At 34.9% G+C, this 16,203-nt stretch overlaps 2 protein-coding genes across 2 annotated transcripts; both read right to left on the bottom strand.

The window, feature by feature from the left end:
• Positions 1-1,005: 1,005 nt before the first annotated feature.
• LOC112516792 (putative E3 ubiquitin-protein ligase LIN-1) lies at positions 1,006-7,585 on the bottom strand. The gene is made up of 12 exons (XM_025124026.1): positions 6,444-7,585; positions 5,969-6,113; positions 5,342-5,596; positions 4,772-5,078; positions 4,145-4,269; positions 3,133-3,249; positions 2,885-3,016; positions 2,388-2,510; positions 1,697-1,807; positions 1,472-1,618; positions 1,113-1,358; positions 1,006-1,023 (listed from the first exon to the last, which is right to left on the bottom strand). The coding sequence occupies exons 1-12, from the start codon at positions 7,583-7,585 to the stop codon at positions 1,006-1,008; spliced, it is 2,868 nt and encodes a 955-aa protein (XP_024979794.1).
• Positions 7,586-8,950: 1,365 nt separating this feature from the next.
• LOC112517165 (bark storage protein A-like) lies at positions 8,951-12,726 on the bottom strand. Its single transcript, XM_025124515.1, has 5 exons — positions 12,371-12,726; positions 10,170-10,237; positions 9,863-10,018; positions 9,457-9,714; positions 8,951-9,379 (listed from the first exon to the last, which is right to left on the bottom strand). Exons 1-5 carry the CDS (start codon positions 12,585-12,587, stop codon positions 9,038-9,040), a joined length of 1,041 nt encoding a protein of 346 aa, XP_024980283.1. The 5' UTR covers positions 12,588-12,726; the 3' UTR covers positions 8,951-9,037.
• Between the last annotated feature and the right edge of the window lie 3,477 nt (positions 12,727-16,203).

Raw genomic sequence — 16,203 nt, 5'->3', positions numbered from 1 at the left:
ATATGATCAATTGAACTAATTATATTTTAAATAATCGAACATATTGTATGGTGGACTTGAGATCATGTGAGATCAGACTGTTTTTATGAGATCCGTGAGACCATTTTTTACACTTGAAACTTTACACCAAAATACCTTCACAGTGTTTTTGACTGTGAAGGGAGGATTTTTTTTACCTTCGTAACGTTTTGCTGTGAAGTTTCAAGGGTAAAAATATGGTCTCACGAGTTTCACGAAAACAGATTGATCTTACGTGAACCCAACCCTTGTATAGCATGTATATAATGTTTACATTATAGGCACCTTATATATTAACGACGGGTTGAATTGTGCCTAATCAAATTTTGATCTCATCAATTGACGATTTGACGGGCTGGATTTAGTTGGGATTTTTACGGGTTGGGTTGGATGGTCAAAGGGTTTGGTTAGGTTTCTGGGAGCCCATAGTTTGACCTTTGTTGAATCTTGATTTAGGATTTAAAGTTAACCAAGCGTTTGTCGATAAGAGTCACTATCCTCACTTACTTTATTGGGTAACATTTTAGATCATCAAAATGGATTGTGGGTAAGCGTCTTTTTACCTCGTAAACGTAAACGTCTTTTACCGGGTAAGATTCTCGTAATACTTCTTATCGGGTAAAATTCTCAATCCTTGCAATGCTCAGTAAGATAAGGACACCTGATAAGTGTTTGGTAAACGACCCTAGATGATGAACCGGACTATACGGCAGCAACTAACCACAATTGATGATACCTTACATATCTATTCGATCAAAATATCATGCGAAAATATCGATCATTACCAAACTTGCATTACGTTACATCGAAAACATGTTTCACCGCTACCACTCTATCTTCAAATCCTTTCATACATCATGAGTTACATCCATCGTGATTGCATCTTTGATGATGTTTGAACCCGTAATCGACTGGGAGTCTGTGCTCTAACGGTTGGTAACCTGGAAACCACTAACCCTTTGGCCATTTTACACAATCTTTCTATCTTTAGTTCAATCCCCAAACCTGCAAATCAACATAAACTACCATTAAGATCATCAACGGAATCTCCTTAAGCTTCCGTAAATTAATAGCTTTCGGACTAGATCTTTTACGTGAATTTTGCCATCGGAGGTTCCGATCACCAATACGTCTTCATTGCTGTTGAGATCCATGCACACAACTTTAGAATTCGTACCGGTTTGTAGGGTTTCTTTTCTAGCAACTTTATTTCGATACCATACTTCCACGATCCCCATTTTACATCCGAAGTAGATAAATTCCGAGCTAATCGCCATCGTGCGTACTTCACTTGTCAACGACACAGACTGGACCAGACCGTAACTCGAAGCACTCCATATCTTCGAAAACGAATGAAATAATCAGTTCAAGAAATAAGTAATCGCCTATTCAGACCTTTAGACATCTTTGACGTTTTATAAACTCGATTTTGTTGTAATGTCTGTAGCAGTACCTTGAACGTAGTTCCTTCGATAGAAGAGCTGGCTACATATATCATTTCATCATGAACTTGCAAGACGTTGACTCGATTCGCTTTCGCCAGTAGTTTTCTTGTGCCGTTTTGAATGGATGTCAGCGTTCCCGTTGCCAAATCAATTTCCTGAAAAGGGTTTTCGAGATCAATTATGACGAGATTTAGAGCGGAAAGAAAATCCGAAATCATGAACCATTTTGGCACCTGAATGCTATTATCCATACACCCAGAATACAATCTCCCATTTACAAGAGCCAAACACTTGACATCTTTGCTTGGATTCAGTAACTTGGATGCTCCACTCCATGAATTGACCTGATAACAACAGATTAAGGGTCTGTTTGTTAGCAGCTTAATGAGCTTAAAGGGACTCACAACTTATTGGGTGAGTTATACTTATACATGACTGTTGGGTAGTGGCTTAATGATATAAAAAGTGGCTTATTCAGAGCTTCTAAGAGGAGCTTTATGTAGAAATTAAAGACAAGTTTCCTCCAAACCCCACCCTCCCAATTAAAAAACACTCTCCTTCTGTCTATGGGAATACCTTGCAAACGAAGAACCTTCCTGGTCTATCCACACTGACTGTTTGGTAATGGCTTAATGATATAAAATGTTTTTTTGTTACTGTTTGTTGTTTGACCATCTGTTTGTGTATTGTTGCTTACTTCTAACGGTTTAGCACTGCCTTTCTTATTTTTAAGTTCTTATGTTCTTTGTCAGCAATTTCTTTTGAGCAAGTTTCATCCTTTCTGTTCGGACACTTAACAGAAGTGGGGGTCTTAATGGAAACAGCCGTTAGACTCTTAAAATTAGAGGTCAAGTCTGTGTACATTCCCGACCCACCTCCAAACGGGGTTATACTGAATTTGCTTGGTTCGGTTTTGAGTTGTACCTTGATTCCGGCGCCTTGAGGAATAAAACATGAGATGTTGTTCACGACTAGGAGATTGTTAACGTGTTCCTTCACATCATAAACTTCTTCGCAATTGATGCTGTCCTTGTCGATAGACCATGCCTGCTCGATACTAGCAGACAGAACGCATCAAAATCCGTAGATTTAACAGTTCAGGAAGATTTAAGTTTATATGACCAAACAACTGTACATTCTATGTAAAGGTGTAAGAATAGTTGATAGGACGTTTAACGTCCAGTAGATACGTGTTTATAACACACTTTTTGACATAAAAAGCTAATAGAACGCTTTATTTCAAAAGTATAAAAAACTTGTTAGGATGCCCAAATGAGTCCTATCATCCGATATACACTATTTGGTCTTATAAACTGAAGTCCTATAAATCAGTTCTGTTAGAACATATAGACATATTTGACATTCTATAAAACCAGTTTTGTTGTAGTGCAGATCTTCGAGGAACAAAAAGACTTTCTTACCCTGATAGTTTTATCATGCGAGCCGCTATATAGGGTATTCCCGGATGGTAGAACGGTCAAGCTAGTTACTGCCTTTGTATGTTCTCGAGTCTCGTGAGTAAGACGTAGAATACTACCTTTCAAAGTCCATATCTTCGTCGTCTCACCAAGAATTCAAAGAAACAAACTTTTTATCAGTTCTAACGAAAGATGATAGATATAGATATACGGGTATATCTAATTACACTTGATGAAAATAAAAGAAGTACCTTTATCATTCCATCTGAATGTCCCGAAAAGATCTTGTCTTCACAGAATACTATCGATATAGCGGCTCCATTTATGCCGCAATCTTCTTGGACCAATTCTGTATGATTCCACCATTCCTGATGCCAGAAAGAACTGTAAGCATATGTGGAACCCCAGATTAATGTCCAAAAGACACTACAACAAAATTGAGTTTATAGGACACTCCCAATCTCTAAGCGTCCCAATAGATCGTTTTATAGGACCTAATTTTTATGACCAAAATATAAAGCGTCCTATCTAAAAGTGTTGTAATAAGTTTATATGACGCTTTTGAGCTTATTAACAAGTTTTTAGGACATTTTTAATACAAAGTGTCATATTAGCAACTTTATAGGACACTTTTGAGAAAGTGTCCTATAAACTCAATTTTTTATAGGACATTTGTTTTTATACAACAATTTTTCAAATATTGTCATATAAAGTTGCTAATAGAATGTTTTATATTAGAAGTGTTCTAAAAAACTTATTACGACATCAAAAACGTCATATAAACTTAATACAACACCTTTAGATTGGACACTTCATTTTTTGGTTTTATAAACTAAGTCCTATAAAGAGGTCTATTAGGACGTTTAGAATTTGAGAGTGTCATATAAACCCGATTTTGTTGTAGTGTCTCCAAAAGAGTTCTTGAGGATAGAAGGGGTTTAAAACATATGTAGAAGTGAAATGGTCCAATAAATCCTTTCCATTAAAAAGAAGAAGTGAAATGGTCCAAGTCTAGCCGATATATGACTAACAAGGACAACTAGCAAGTAGTTAGGATATATATCTCGTGTTTTTGTGAGAACATGTGGAACCCAGTTAAATTACTCTCCAAAAGAGCCTTTAAGAATAGAAGATGCGTTCCGACATATTGAAAAGACAGTGTACAAGTCTAGCTGATGTGGGATTCTAACAGTTTTGACGTGTTCTATATTTTCTTCTTGATATTGTTCGGAAGCATGATATAACTAAAAACAAGTAACATACCACACTCGATTCACTTCCTTCCGAAAAAACTTTGAGCATTTCGAATGCTACCGTAGAGGATTTCTTGAATTTTCTGAGACCCTTAAGGATATCCTTCATGTGGATGGTAATATCGCGTAGCCCATCTGAGTTTCGAAAAAAATGAAGTTTACTAACGATGTGTAACACAAAAAAAGGGCTTTATAAGAATCAAAATATGTCTAAATGTTCTAGTAGACTGCTTTATAAAGCTTAAGTTTATAGTACCAAATAATATTACGTTCTATATAAAGTGTTACAATAAGTAGATACAGAGCTTTTCAGCGTCTTAACAAGTTTTTAAGACACTTTTGAAATAATGTCTTATTAGTCTTTTTATATGACACTATTTGAAAAATGTCATATAAAAAGCTTGTTAGGATGTCTAAATATGTCCTAACATTCAACTGTAACACCTTCATATATGATGTGTAATTATTTGGTCCTGTAAACTAAACTCAAGTCTTATAAAGCAGTCTAGTAGAACATTTAGACATATTTGACGTAATATATAACTGATTTTGTTATAGTGATTGTCTGATTTTGTTTCCTGGATCTTGTTTTCTCGAATCCGTATATTGATAAATGTGTTTTTATTCATATACTAACCGGGGTCGTGAATGAAGCTACTAAGAGCAAGCATGGAAAGAGCTTTATCTTCCGTATCTTTCGCTGATTTGAAGATCGACACAAAACGCTTAAGCAAGCAAGCTCGTGCCGCTCCTTGAACTCCCGTGTCAGGAAGAAGCGTGAGCATGTGTAGAAGCCATGTTGCAGTCACGAAACACGCCGAACATACTTCTACGTATCTACTCTTTAATCCTTCTGATAACGCCTCGAAAATAAGACCGACGTCATGGTTCACTAAAACAAAGGCCATCTTTACCTCCCATACTTGGGCAGCCTTTTCTTCTTCCTAAAATAGAATGTCAAACAAGTGAAAAAACCAGATAAAACTTACATGGAACCCTATTAGATTACTCTTCAAAAGATTCCTTAAGGAAAGAAGGGAGGTTCTGACATTTATTGAGGAGAAATGTCCAAGTCTAATTGATGTGAAACTGTAACAACAACTGATATATATATATATATATATATATATATATATATATATATATATATAAGAAGAAGAAAGAAAAATGGATGTCAGACGAACAAAACCAGCAAACTAAAACGAACCATAGTTTCTTGAACGTCTCCAGAAACGCCCGCAAGTTGTTCCTTCCGCATAGATCTATCAGTTTTGTCAAGTCCGACACGTTTAAGAAGAAATTTCCGAACAAGGGGCTTCCCAGAATAAGAGAATCTCCCTTGGAGGGCCAAAAGTGTTTCAGCCGCCGCAATTTGAGCACGGGGGGTGTCTGAATTCTTGAGACACGATATAAGATTATCTATCGCCTCTTCTCTATAGATACTCATCTTTCTTGGTTCCGCCTGCAAAGCATATCGTATTTCTCCTAGTCTTTCAAATCCAAATGTGCATACATATGGCATATGTAGGTATATAGACATTTAAGGACGTCAAATATGTCTAAATGTACTAATAAACTGCTTTCCTATGTAAATATGTTACAATAAGTTGATATGACGCTTTTGAGTGTTCTAACAAGTTTTTTAATGACATTTTTTCAAATGTCTTGTGAAAATAAATGTTCATAAGACATTTCTTGAATGTGTACTATAAAAAAGTTGATGAACACTTCAATTCAAAAGTGTCATCCTGCAAACTTAAGTTCTAATAGCAGTCTATTAAGACATTTAGACATCTTTGATATCATTATCGTAATGAGAGATATAGTGTCGAACCAGAAGGTCTAGTTGAAGAAGGAGACCCGCAACAACTGGGCATTGATCGGTGAGAGCGGTTTGTAGATATATGAGGAGTGTATGCATTGTACTAAAAGTACCTTCATCCTTTATGATATGAAGCACTTGATCATTAAATGTTCTCCTAAAGTAATAATAGAAACATAAATCCCAAATCATTAGAATTCTAACATTTATAAATATAGAGAGAGGGGTGTTCAGGAAAAAACCCCTCAAAAAATGAAAAACTGAGGAACATCCTAATAATCGTTCATGCGTTTCTATGCACGTTTGCATAATGAAAAAGTTACTTACAAATTATTTGCATGTACATGTGCATACCATATATACACATGAATGATTACTAAGGTGTTCCTCAGTTTTTAATTTAAAACGGTTTCCTCTGAACGTGACCCTATGTATGTGTGTGTGTGTGTGTATATATATATATCTTCAATACGGCTTGAATAGATACCTGTTTAGTTTAACTAATTCCGAAAGAAATTGCACGATTTCAAACCGCTCTCCATCATTGGCCTCGAGAAAAGTTTCTAGAACAGGAGCAAGTTCCGCCTTATCAGCAATCATATTCCTACATTTTCCGTCTTTCTGAATGCATCTCAAGAGTATACGCATGGCTGCAATTCTTTCGTCCGTCCAATCTGATTGTAAGCTCCTGATAATGCATTCAATTGCCTTTCCCGATATGAGAGTTCTAATAACTTCAGAAACAGCACCATGATCATCTTCACTTGCAATAATCTGGCTCAAAAGTAGAACAGAAGCAGCTTTCGGTTTCACACACATCGTTAGAAACTCATTATCTTTCTTCTGAACTGCATTTAGAAGGGCATTCGCCATATCCATCTGAAGAAAGCTAGAAATTGAAGGTTTCAAAAGATAGATCAAAACAACAGCCTCAAATAAACCTTTCTTGAAAAGGGCAACGATGCATTCCATATCAGAATAAACCCGTGTTAGAGTCGAAATCACGCTACCATCTCTAGATCCCAGTTCGGAAAGTAGAAAAACTGTGGTTACTAACACTTGGGTGTTAACCGAATTGAATAAAATCTCCACGAATCCATTGATAACGGGCGGTTTTGATAGCATATTGTAGATCTCCACTTCCATATTCACTTCTTTCCAGAATCTTTCAATTCTAAGAACCGCCATTTCTGCTTTTTCTAGAACCTGTGAAGTACAAAGATCAGTAATCACAACTCTGAGTTCATTAATCGTTCCATCTATCGTTGCTCGACTAATGACACTTTTGGGAGAAATCAACTGAGGGATATTATTCTCATTCTTGTTTTCTGGATTCCGAAACTGGGATTCAGTGAAACCATCATTTCTGCGTATCAACTCTTTCCAGCTAGAAATCAACCTTTTGAGCACGTAGTTAGTTTTAGGAAGTTGAACGCTGTGAAGCTTCTGGTGAGTAACCGGGCACGTGGAGTTTCCTCTTTCTATCCATTTCTGGATAGCTTTACGCTCGTACGTCTGACCAGTTTCTAGAGTCACCGGATCACTAAATACAAGAGTCGTTATTGGACATACAAAATCTTTAGGTGGAGTATGGTTTCCGCCACCAATCTGGCTCTCGATTTCTTCCATTAGAACAGAAAGAAAGAAGAAAGATTCAAGAATCTATGCAAGAAAAAAGAACTAGTTTCTGAACCTTTAAATTCTTATCTAGATTATACTAAAAGGGTGGTTTTTGTTTCTAGATTTTGGTTACAGTCCAAGAAAGCCATCGTTTATGTTCGGTTTTGTTTAGAAATCTTTCGTTACTTGAGACAATATTTTTTCTTGGGAAATTCAGTCGGGAAAGAAGAAAACATTATGTTTTTCTAGAAGTTGTCGATTAACGCCTCTATTTCGGCATTAGAATCTAAGGAGAAAGTACAACAACAGAAGTGTTCGTGAACTAGAATCTTTATCCAGTAACGTCGATTTCTTTGAAGACGATCTTCGAGGGTAAAAAAGATGGAAACTTGCAGAATTTCTTGGCTTATTGGTTTGGATATAGAATTTTATCCTTCTGTTAAGACAAGTTCAAAGGTAGCTTCACTTTGTCCAATTGGGATCAAACAAGAACAAGAAAACACAAAATTTATTTCATTATTCAAATGGGAAATATGTCATAAATGTTTGAAGACCTTCAATCTTGATCACATCAATGCATACAATGAAAGGCAGTCATTTAAATTTGAACAGATCCACTACTGGAAAACAAAGTATCAATGACGGATCAGCGATGAAAGACCCTTTTAGCGATGGATCAGTGAGGGATCGCTGGTACTCTTCATTTAAAATTAAATTTTTTTATCAAATCAATTTTTTTAAAAGTGTTAAAATTTGAAATTATTCTCTCAACTTCCTGTCTTAATGAATAAGGTGTATCAATTGTAATATAAAGGTAATTAATATTACATTATCTATACTATATTATAAAACATTTGAGAAAAACTCTTAAAAACCACTTTTTATGTGTAAAGTACTGTTTATTAATGTATATTACTTAAAATATAAGATTACAAGTAAGTTGTGCGTAAATACAACTTATTAAAGCTCTATGTATGAATTCATGTAACTAACTGCAGATAAACATAATTAAATACATGATAAACATCTCATTTTAAATATAAAAAATTCTTAAATATAATTAGAATAATCATTAAGTTCTGACAAAATACTTAATGATTATCTTTATAAAAAATTATATTATTAAACCTAAATTAAATCACTTCGTTACGTTAAATTAAATTATAATAAAAAATTTGAATTAAAAAAATTACAAAAAACTAGAACTTGTAAATAATTAATTTGATACTAATATTGATATATTATTTTTCAATTTTTTATAATATTTTTCAAATTTATATCTTATTCAAAAATAAAAGCATTATTCATTTATCAAAACCACATAAAACCGTATTATATCGATATAGATAAAGAATAAAAAGAGAGATTGAAATAGAAATGTGTCTCGATGCATTGCACGAGTACCCTTCTAGCTAGTACTTCTAAAACCAAATGGGTACTTGAAAATTACAAAAAACCCCACTATGAGGCCAATAATGGCACCAATTTAATCAATGCAGCAACTGCATTTTGAGCTGCCAAAGGGGCAAAACTGGAAGCTTCATTAGAAATTGCAGACCCCCCACCAGCCAAATCAGAAAGAGCCCTAATTGCTATAAATGGGATCTTTTGTTGATGGCAAATTAGGGCAACTGCAGCACTTTCCATATCAATTGGGGTCACATTGAATTTGGTACTTAGAAATTTTCTATAAGCCCCATTATCTATGAACACATTTGCACTTACACCCCTCTCAACTCTTGCCACTTTAGGTGCTCTTGGTAAGCAAGTGGTAGCATTTATACATTTCTCCAACTTCATACCCTGCACAATCGCAATACACGGTTTCAGTCCTTCTGATTTCGGAATACGTATTGTTTATTTTCGAGAAGAATTTGTACCTCGAGTTGCTTGGAAAGTGAGAAGTAGTGTTTGTCGACCGGGACCCAGAAGGCGTGTTGTCTGCTTTCAGGGTATGTGTCGATCGGGAATACTTCTTCTGGTTGATACCAGACACGGTTTAAAAGGTTGTCTTTGTGCCGTTTTTCTTTTGTGGTTGTGTCGTTATTGTAATCGGAGAATTTTAGGTAGCCGATGGTTCTTGTGTAGTCCCCGTTGGATTCTAGAGGTAACTCGCTTTCGGGCCCTTCTCCATATCTCTATAGTGGAAAGGAATTATTATTATGTGAGTCAATATGTCGTTACATAACTCGTCATTATTTTATGTTCCTTTCCTAGACTTTTTATTAGTTATTTAGTTGTTCGACATGAAACTAGTTGACCTACATAACTAGCCGTCGATCATACCTGCCATGACCATAGGCCCATATGCGCCCAAAACTTAGGGATCGCCACATCTCCGACTTCAAGTTCAGTATTTGCATTTCCGGCAATACCAAAGTGTAGAACCCCTTTCACGTTGAATAGACTTAACAACAATTGTGTGGTAATACCTGCATTCAACTACATGACCAAATAATTAAGACGACAAATGTGTACATGTTGCTAAAAGGAGAAATAATAAAACAAAAGAAAACACAATTATACTGATTTCAATTTAAATTATAAGAATAACGACAAATGCAGTTGAATTCACAGTCTTATGGTCACTTACCATGCCTAATCCAGTCATGACGATTATGATCTTTTGATCTTCTAGAGTTCCTAACCGAAACCTTCGTCCTGTTTGGTTACATTGTTTCAAGACTATTAGTAGCATAACGAGGTTTTGCATAACATTTTTCAAGCAGAGACAGATCCGGATTTTTTTAAAGTGGCGACACCATAACGCGCACCAAGATAAAATACCAATACCATTAAGGACAATTAAAAATTTACACTTTGTCGAAACATTTTTGTGGTGGCATAGGGCCCCACTGAGGGCTGACTAGGTCCGCCCCTAATACCAAGCCCAAATTTTTTAATTTCACGTAACGAAAAATTATACGTGTAATCAAACTGCAGATACATGCATGTCTTTCTTGATTGATATTCACCGCGATAAGACCACCATCAAGAGGGTTTTTTTTTGTTGAAAAATAATAGCAAATAGTTGTTGTAAAAAACTGATTTATAACGTAAATGTAAAGTTAGATAGCTAGAAGAGATTTCAAATACAAACCATGTAACTGTTAGTGTTACAAACCCCATAAACCAAATCTCGGCCCTTGATTTTGTATTTTTTGAATTTTACAGGCGGTTATAAAATCAGCTGTAGATTTGGTTGAGAGTAAATTTAGGAACATATTTAATCCACACCGTTGATTATCTACATCGAAAGTTGAGGTTGGTTAATTTGAAGGGTTTATAACAATTACATGATTTCTTTTTGAAACCATAGATAACGAGAGCAGCGATTAATTGCAAACCACCCTCATTTGTGAAAACCCTACAAACCGATCTCATCCATCCATCTTATTGATCAATGGTCAAGATTAAATAGTGTTATATTAGGAAATTAAAAAAAGTTTAATTTTTAAATAAAAAAAGGGCAAAATCGGCAAATCACCCATATGAATCTGTTTCACTGTATGAAACTGTATTTCATCACTGTATGCAACTATTTCACTGAATGAAACTGTATTTCATCACTGTATACAACTATTTCATTGTATGAAAAACATTATTTCATCACCATATGAATCTGGTTCACTGTATTAATCCGTATTTGTTAACTAGATGAACATGTATTTCTTCATTATATGAATCTATTTCACAGTATTTATTCACATGTGTGAATCTGGTTCACTGTATGAATCTGTTTCACATAATGAAACTGTATTAATCTGTCATCTTCATTGTATGCAACTATTTCACTGTTTCACCGTTTTATATTTGAAAACAATTGATTTACACCTTCCATATAAACGGTTTCTATATTTACGTTTCCATATTTAAAAATAATTAAATCATTTCCAATATTATATTTAAAACAATTGATTTTCACCTTCTATATAAACGGTTTCTATATTTACGTTTCCATATTTAAAAATAATTAAATCATTTCCAATATTAATCATTATACAATAAAATGACAATTATACCCTTACTTATTAAAATTAAAGAATAAAAAACGAAAATTTCCTATTTATCGAGAGTGGTTTGCATAGTTTCCACGAATCAGACGGTTTGTAATCTAACCCGCGTCTAGATAACTAATCCTAACTTTAATAAATGATTATGTGATATATAGTTCTAATTTTTAATTCTTATATCACAATAATCACTTTTTAACCACACATCCCAAACACCCTAAATCCGGTCCAGCTTGCATGCACCTCGACTAATTCCAGGTTGTGGAGAACAACCGTAAAAATCCTCAGTGGTCTTGCAGATCAAACTGATGAATTTTGAGTAGAATCCCTAAAGATCTTAGCCTTATTGCCATTGAACTAATCGCACAAGGTTAATCATGGTGATTAAGTGGTACAATATAAAATCACGTCATGAAAATAGGGTTTTTCATTCGTTTTTAACAAGCGAGACCTTCTTTGGTCGAGGTAAGGACCAGGTGGCTCATGGTCGGAAAAAGAAAGGTTCGGGTTTTTAGCGGTCAACCTTGTAATCATTTTTTCGTATGACTCATGATGAAATCAGCTTGTAGCCGTTGGATGACCGAACTTTTACAACAATACACTGAACCTTCGCAGGAAAAAGAACACCGTACCTTCACAACATTCATAGTGTTTTTCTTGTGACGACGGTTGGTCATCCAACGACAATTAATGGTGTGGGTTCACATAATTCAAGTCTATGTGTGTGTGAATATACGAGTAATCTTATAAATATCTATCTATCCAAAGCGTAATCGTTTACCTGAAACATCAAGATATGGACGTTTTTGATTTGCCACGAAGCTCGATGATTGCAAGAGCGGATTCATTTCGAAGGCATTGGGCACGACAATGCCAATATACGGACCACCCTCGTTTACGCTATCGATCTCTTTCAATAAACTCTTGGAAATCATACCCTCTCCTTTATTCACCAAGAAACATAAAAACCATCCAAATATCAAGAAAACCCTCATCATCGATCTTTTTGTGTAAGAGTGTGTGTGTGTGTGTGTGTTTTAGCGTGTTTTCAGTGTGTGTATAGGTTTCATCGATTTGATCTTCAAAGGTTTGATTTTTGGGGGGTTTAATAATCCAAGATGTGGAATAATAATATTCAAAGAATGAAACGTAAGTGATCGAAGGTCTAGAAAGTTGACAAGTCCGCCAACAATATAGTTCGAGGATTGAGTTTACACGTGGTGGATGCTTATTTGGCAGATTCACTTGACACGTGGCCATTGTTGGGAAAAAAAAGGAATTGGATAAAAATATCGATGTAATGGATACACCGCAACAAAACCAGGTTTATAGGACATTCTCAATTTCTAAGCGTCCTAATAGACCTCTTTATAAGACTTGGTTTATAGGGCCAAAATAATAAATCGTCATATCTAAAGGCGTTGTAATAAGTTTCTATGACGGTTTTTGATGTCGTAATAAGTTTTTAGGACATTTTTAATATAAAACGTCTCATTAGCAACTTTATATGACACTATTTGAAAAACTGTCATATAAAAACAAATAATCTATAAAAAATTGAGTTTATAGGACATTTTCTCAAAAGTATCCTATAAAGTTGCTAATGCGACAATTTGTATTAAAAATATCCTAAAAAACTTGTTAAGATGTCCAAAAGCGTCATATAAATTTATTACAACACCTTTAGATATGACACTTTATATTTTGGTCCTATAAATTAAGTCTAATAAAGCGGCTATTGGGATGCTTAGAGATTTGGGGTGTCCTATAAACCCAATTTTGTTATAGTGATAATTTAGTAATTTATCAAATTTTATCACATTGTTCTCCTTGATTTTAGTTCCAACTGCTTTGGTAGGAAAAATGCATTTTTTAAGGGTGTTCCACGCTACGTCCAGACTAATGCCGACAAATTGTGACTGTAAGACATTAACACTGATAAACTCAGTGGCACAATTGTTTTGGCCGCCTAGAATTGAATCCATGACAGATGAGATATTCCACCACATCGTCTTGGGCCTCAACCACTACGCTACAACCGTTGTGGTTGAAAAAAAAATCCATTTTTGTTCCACTCAGTTCTGTTATATTATAATTTAATATGTCGTGTCAAACGCAGGACACCAAATTCTTTATACTGTCATATGTGTGATCTCATGTACCGAACACATCCTCTAATCTTAGTGCTATATGCTTTAGAGTAATCTTCACTTGCTACAAAAAATATCTCGAACTGGTTGAACCGCTTCTACTTGTATGTAACATCCCAGACCAACCGTCAGGGACGGACCCATAAATTTTTTCAAACGGTGGCACCATATAATTAATATAGTATAATATACATCTAAAAATAATTACAAAAAATGTGGTTTTTATACTACCGATAAACAACTCCTAAACTTGTACCTGACGCGTCTTCAACTTTTGAAAACGGTCAATATATACCCAAAAATAATTACAAAAAGTATGGTTTTGGTTATTTAGGCTTTGTTTTGTTTGGGTTTTAGTTGCACTATTTGGATTTCAGGGAAATACAATAGCACCTTCTAAAACGATACGGTAACACCGTTAACAAACCTAAATCTTTTACCCTTCGGCCGCGAAATAATACGGTGGCACGTGCCACCCATGCCACCACACCAGGTCCGCCTATGCCAACCGCACAAGATATTGTCCGATTTGTTTACACACCTGGACTCATCGTTTTAAAACGCGTCTGACAAAAGAGGTATCAAGTCCCTTATAAGTCAACATCTGTTCCCCTTCCCAACCAATGAGGGATATTACAAATTTACAATCCATCCCCCTTGGGAGCCCAGCGTCCTACCAGTTCGGTTCCCAGCTTTAATACCATTTATAACATCCTTGGCTATCAATACCAGATATTATCCGTTTTGTCCACATACCTACACTCACGATTCTAAAACACGTCTGATAATAGAGATATCAAGTCCTGCATAAGGCAACAGTTATTCCAAGGCGGAATATTACATTTTATGTTTGTAACTTTTTATATATATACACAAAATATTATTTATATAAAAAATATAAATTATTATTAAAAAAATAATGACCCTTCTTTTAAGTTTGACTTCAAAATTTGTACCTAAGTTTCCCATGTGCCCAAATTTAGAATCCACCAACTCATTAATAACCATTATTATTAATGGTTATAGAATCAACATAGATACCAAATCCTTTTGTTTTCTTAATTTATAGAGATCAATTGACCATAAAATAAGGTTAGGTTTAGGTGCTCTTTATCAAACGTTTATCCGGGTAAGTGATTACCAAGTTATTTTACTTATCGGATGAATATGACAAGGGCTAATAATCTTACCCGGTAAGAACGAAGACAAGAATCGAGAGTCTTACCCGATAAGTAAGGATGATGACTCTTACTATGGTTAGCGCTTACCAGGATAAATTGTTGTATACGATGCATTTTAGTGAATAAAATCTTAATCGGTAAGTAAGCGATAGTGTTGAATTTTATCGGTAAGTGCTTATCGGGTAAGTGTTTAGGTAAACGGCCCTTTAGGTTCAACATTATTTTTGATCAAACTGTATTTCAAGTTTTATTTAAAACGTCTGTACTGTACTGCATATTAAACTTTAACTGAATGTGATATGGCAAGATAATAGATAGGAGAGGGAGATTTACAAAGTCTATACCCACAATGTCCTTTATTTAAAGGGCAAATTGCATAAAAATGTAACGTACTTTAGTTTTATTCCTATTTTGGGTAATATACTTTCAAAACCTTCATTTTGATACTTGAGATATAAAATCTCAAACTTTCAAGCACCTGGGTTACCTGTACTACTTCAGGTAACCGGTAAACTAAGAATGACATGTATTTTAAAGAAATGAAGTGGAATAAAAATTAACATGTAATCAAATGACATGGAAAATATTAAACCCCTTATCTTTTAAAACTCAATTTCCCCAGCAATTTCAATCGACGCCAGCAACCGACTCCTTCGATTCAACGATCGGCTTCCTCAATCGACGAATTCTTCTTGCAAATCTTCCGTCACTCGTCGTCACCAATCTCCTACATCGATGTTGTCTGGTCTTGGGTATGTAAAATTGTTGTATTTCTTCTTCATCAACTCGATTTTTTGTGGTTTTAGAGCTTTTCTAAAATGTCCCCTTTTGTGTTTTTAGGGTTTGAATCTGTTATATCACATTGCAATGAGTATCAGGTTAGTTCTAAAATCAATTTGTATGTTCAATCTGCATTGTTCAATCTGTATGTTCAATCTTCTTTAGAGTACGAAGTTTTCCTATGACGTTCTAAAATCTACTTATATTGCCTATTATATTATGAGAATATGTCTTTTAATAAGGCCTCATATGGCCATAAATGTATGCTTATAATTACGAAGTAGTTGGAATAGCTATCTGGCATCCATCGCAATCCAWAACTCTAGATAAGTCAGTGGTGGTGGTGTTATGCACGATGATAATTCTAGTGCAGGCACAAGGTGGAGGTTTGTTTCATGGGTTTTCTTAGTTATTGATGCAATGAATTTAATGTTTACCTAACTAGTGGTTTGCAATCACATGACAAATGACATTCCACTTTAGATGCCATATGGAAATGTGAT

Source organism: Cynara cardunculus (genome assembly GCF_001531365.2).
Source record: "Cynara cardunculus var. scolymus isolate 2C chromosome LG 8, CcrdV1, whole genome shotgun sequence".
Taxonomy (NCBI): domain Eukaryota; kingdom Viridiplantae; phylum Streptophyta; class Magnoliopsida; order Asterales; family Asteraceae; genus Cynara; species Cynara cardunculus.
This window is presented reverse-complemented; position numbering and strand designations above follow the sequence as displayed.

Coding starts and splice junctions, on each gene's coding strand:
- LOC112516792 (XM_025124026.1), bottom strand. CDS start 7,585: ATGGAAGAAATCGAGAGCCAGATTGGTGGCGGAAACCATACTCCACCT. Junction 3,017..3,132: donor ATTCAGATGGAATGATAAAG/GTACTTCTTTTA, acceptor GAGACGACGAAG/ATATGGACTTTGAAAGGTAG. Junction 2,511..2,884: donor CGCATGATAAAACTATCAGG/GTAAGAAAGTCT, acceptor AGTATCGAGCAG/GCATGGTCTATCGACAAGGA.
- LOC112517165 (XM_025124515.1), bottom strand. CDS start 12,587: ATGATGAGGGTTTTCTTGATATTTGGATGGTTTTTATGTTTCTTGGTG. Junction 10,238..12,370: donor TCCATATCTTGATGTTTCAG/GTAAACGATTAC, acceptor GTAACCAAACAG/GACGAAGGTTTCGGTTAGGA. Junction 9,380..9,456: donor CACTTTCCAAGCAACTCGAG/GTACAAATTCTT, acceptor GCGATTGTGCAG/GGTATGAAGTTGGAGAAATG.